General features: G+C 38.3%; 1 protein-coding gene across 1 annotated transcript; it reads left to right on the top strand.

Annotated features, from left to right (window-relative positions):
* Positions 1-246: 246 nt before the first annotated feature.
* On the top strand, positions 247-1,019 carry LOC122746105 (E3 ubiquitin-protein ligase SIAH2-like). Its single transcript, XM_043991590.1, has 2 exons — positions 247-321; positions 483-1,019. Exons 1-2 carry the CDS (start codon positions 307-309, stop codon positions 1,017-1,019), a joined length of 552 nt encoding a protein of 183 aa, XP_043847525.1. The 5' UTR covers positions 247-306.
* The last annotated feature ends 2,812 nt before the right edge of the window (positions 1,020-3,831 follow it).

Genomic DNA, 3,831 nt, shown 5'->3' with positions numbered 1-3,831 from the left:
TTGGACATGCAGCCAGGAAGACGGGAGTTCAAATAATACCTCAAACATTCACTAGCATTGTGACCCTGGGCAAATCATTTAACCTTGAGGACAGTCGCCAAGGTGTTCTGTTCCTCTGCCATATATTCCTCTCCTACTAAATCTTTTTATTTTACAGGATTCATGATGACCCTTCGATTCTTTGGGTGAGCTTGCCCTTCCAATCCAGGTCACAAGTCTCCCCCAAATATGTCTGGTGCTGAAACCCAGGAAGGGAAAAGTTGTCAGACAGATTTCTATCATCAGAGCAAGTAGTGAGTAGAAGAAATGAGCACAATGCAAGTGAGTTATGAGGGAGCATTCTGTCATTCTTATGAGAGAGGGAATGGACCAACTGCAGAATAACAAAGGCATTTTTAGATGGGACAGCATGAATGTGTGCCTTGCCTAACTGGGCTCCCCTGAGATACACAGGTTCTGTATTTCTCTTTTTATCTCCATAGCACTCCACTCTTTTCCATATGGAGAAGCCAGAACATGAAGACATCTGTGAATACCATCTGTTCTCTCTTCCTTGCCCTGATGCCCCTTGTAAATGGCAGGGCTCACTGAGAGCCATTATGTCCCACCTCATGCATGCTCACAAGAGCATCACTACTCTTCAAGGGGAAAACATCATATTCTTAGCCACAGACATTAATTTGTCTGGGGCCATCAATTGGGTAATGATGCAGTCCTGCTTTGGCCATCACTTCAGGCTGGTGCTGGAGAAACAAGAGAAGTATAAGGGTCACCAACAGGTCTTTGCCATCATGCTGCTCATTGGGACCCAGAAGCAAGCAGAGAACTTTGCTTATAAACTGGAACTGAATTGCAACCAGCAGAGACTGACATGGGAAGCCAAGCCCTGTTCCATCCATGATGGGGCAGCTACCACCATCTTGAAATATGACTGCCTTGTTTTTGATACCGCCACAGCACATCTCTTTGCCAATAATGGGAACCTCAGAATCAATGCGAAAATTTCAACATGTCCATGACATGGGTTTTTGTTTTTGGTTTTTTGGGGTTTTTTTTGGTGGGGCAATGGGGCTTAAGTGACTTGCCCAGAGTCACACAACTAGTAAGTGTCAAGTGTCTGAGGCCGGATTTGAACTCAGGTACTCCTGAATCCAGGGCCGGTGCTTTATCCACTGCGCCACCTAGCCGTCCCCATGACATGTTTTTTAGCATTAGCAAGCTGTAGGGTGGTCAGGACCTCCTACTTTTACACTTTAATAAAACGTTTTTTCAAATAAAAAAAGTAAAAAAAAATCATTTAGCCTCTTCTTGCCTGTTCCCTTATTTGTAAAATGTGGATAATCACAACACCTACCTCATAGCATTGTAGTGAGAACAAATGAGATAAAATCTCAAGGATTTAGTCTACTGTCTGGCACATTAGCAGGCACTATATCAATTCTTATTATTGTCATTGTTTTGTTATTGTTATCCAATCAACTTGATATAGAACCAAATTGAAGACTGGGTTGCTGTTGAAACAAATACTCCAAACTTTTGTTCAAAGAAAAATATCCAATTCTGAAATGAGTTTCATATTTTATGTTCCACATATTCTGTTATAACTAAGTTTACTAAAAAATTATTATTCAGTCAACAAAATCTGTGAAATAATGAAATTTGAATGAAAATCTTCCAAGTAATAGTAAATATGAATTATTACTGGATTAAAAAAAAATTCTTAGAGCTTTTTGCCCTACTTCAAATTTTCTGTTATTTTATACTTAGTTTAATTTTTTTAGATTTCATAATTAAAGGTAGAATTATATTTTATAATTATAGTTTAATGAAAGTATAGATCTGGAGCTTTAGGGAAAAAGTTATTCAGTTCATTATCATAAGCACTTGATGCAGATATTAAGAATATTTAATGGGGCGGCTAGGTGGCGCAGTAGATAGCGCACCGGCCCTGGATTCAGGAGTACCTGAGTTCAAGTCCGGCCTCAGACACTTGACACTTACTAGCGGTGTGACCCTGGGCAAGTCACTTAGCCCCCATTGCCCCACAAAAAAAAAAAAAGAATATTTAATATTAATTTAAAGTAGTAAATCAAATGACCAGGAGTCTTCACAACCTTTTTGTTATTGAAAGGAGTTCTAAGAACAAACAATTTTGGAAAGTACTGATTTGGAGCCATGGTTATTCATTGCACTGATCATTGTTATTACAATATTAACCATTCCCCTCATTCTGCTTATTTTTCTCTACATCAGTTCATACTCTTCCCAGGTTTCTTTGAAACCATACCTTCATTACTTCTTCTGGCACAACAATATTCCATTATATTCTTAGACCATCATTTATTCATTTATTTCCCCAATATGGGCACCCCTCATCTTCAGTTCTTTTCAGCAACAAGAAGCTATACTTGGGGCAGCTAGGTGGCACAGTGGATAGAGCACCAGCCCTGGAGTCAGGAGTACCTGAGTTCAAATCCAGTCTCAGACACTTAACACTTACTAGTTGTGTGACCCTGGGCAAGTCACTTAACCCCAAGTGCCTCACTAAAAAACAAAACAAAACAAAACAAAACAAAAAAACCAAGAAGCTATACTTTTGTATTCTAAGTATAGGTCTTTTTCCTCACTGATCTTTTTAGTTTACAGGCCTACTAGTAGTTTATCACTAGGATATTATGGTTGAATGCCTTTGGGAGCAGAGATCCAAATTATATTACAGAATGATATCCCTTCACTTTAATGCTGTGTAAAGCTTTATTTCAAGGGTGTTTCTTCCTTTCTTTTTTTTTTTTGTTTGTTTTGGTTTTTGTTTTGGGTTGGTTTTTTAGGCATTGGGGGTTAAGTGACTTGCCCACAGTCACACAGCTAGTTAAGTGTCAAGTGTCTGAGGCCGGATTTGAACTCAGGTACTCCTGAATCCAGGGCCGGTGCTTTAACCACTGCGCCATCTAGCTGCCCCCCTCAAGGGTGTTTCTTAAACAAAACAGACTGTCAGATTTTGTTTTCTAATGTATTATTACCCTCCTTTTTTGATAGGTGAAGTCATCCCATTAACATTTATTTTTGACAATTTTCTCCATATCCTCTAATATCCTTTCTTCTTTGTACCTCCTGTATTACTAGAAAGAATTCACATATGAGGTAATGAGATCAACACTAGTAACCTATAATTGAAATGACATGATTCCTACTCCTCAACTTACCTTGTCTTCCATCCATTTTAGTCTAAGATGACTCCTTATAACACTATTTTAACAGTCTTTTCTTTTTAGTTTCCTCTATTTGCTAGTTAGAATTAGGGTTGGTGAAGTTGTCAGATGGTCCAACTATTCTGGAAGACAATTTGGAACAATGCCCAAATGGCAATGAAATTGTGCATACCCTTTGACCCAGCACTACTGTGACTAGGTCTGTATGCCAAAGATATTAGAGGAAAAAGAAATGTATAAAAATATAGTAGCTTTTTCTGTGGTTGCAAAAAACCAGAAATTGAGGAAATTCCATTAATTAGAGAATTGCTGAACAAGCTGTGGAATGATTATGGAATACTATTGTGCCAAAAAAAAAAAAAGTATAGTTTCAGGAAACCTTGAGAAAACATATGAACTAACGTACCAGAAGAACATTATATGCAATCATAGCAATATTGTAGTGAATTGCTAATTAACTTATGGAATTCTGAATTGAGGATGGAAATTCCTGGTTCTTTGGGTACTCCCAGGAAAGACCACAATGACATTAGGGAGAATGCTTCAATCACACTTTAATAAGACACAAAGGGTGGAGGGACAAATGACACCAAAAAGCACAGAGACAAAGGGTACAAAGGGG

This window comes from Dromiciops gliroides, chromosome 3 (assembly GCF_019393635.1).
Source record: "Dromiciops gliroides isolate mDroGli1 chromosome 3, mDroGli1.pri, whole genome shotgun sequence".
Classification (NCBI taxonomy): Eukaryota; Metazoa; Chordata; class Mammalia; order Microbiotheria; family Microbiotheriidae; genus Dromiciops; species Dromiciops gliroides.
Note: the sequence above shows the minus strand (reverse complement) of the source record. Positions and strands in the feature narration are given on the sequence as shown.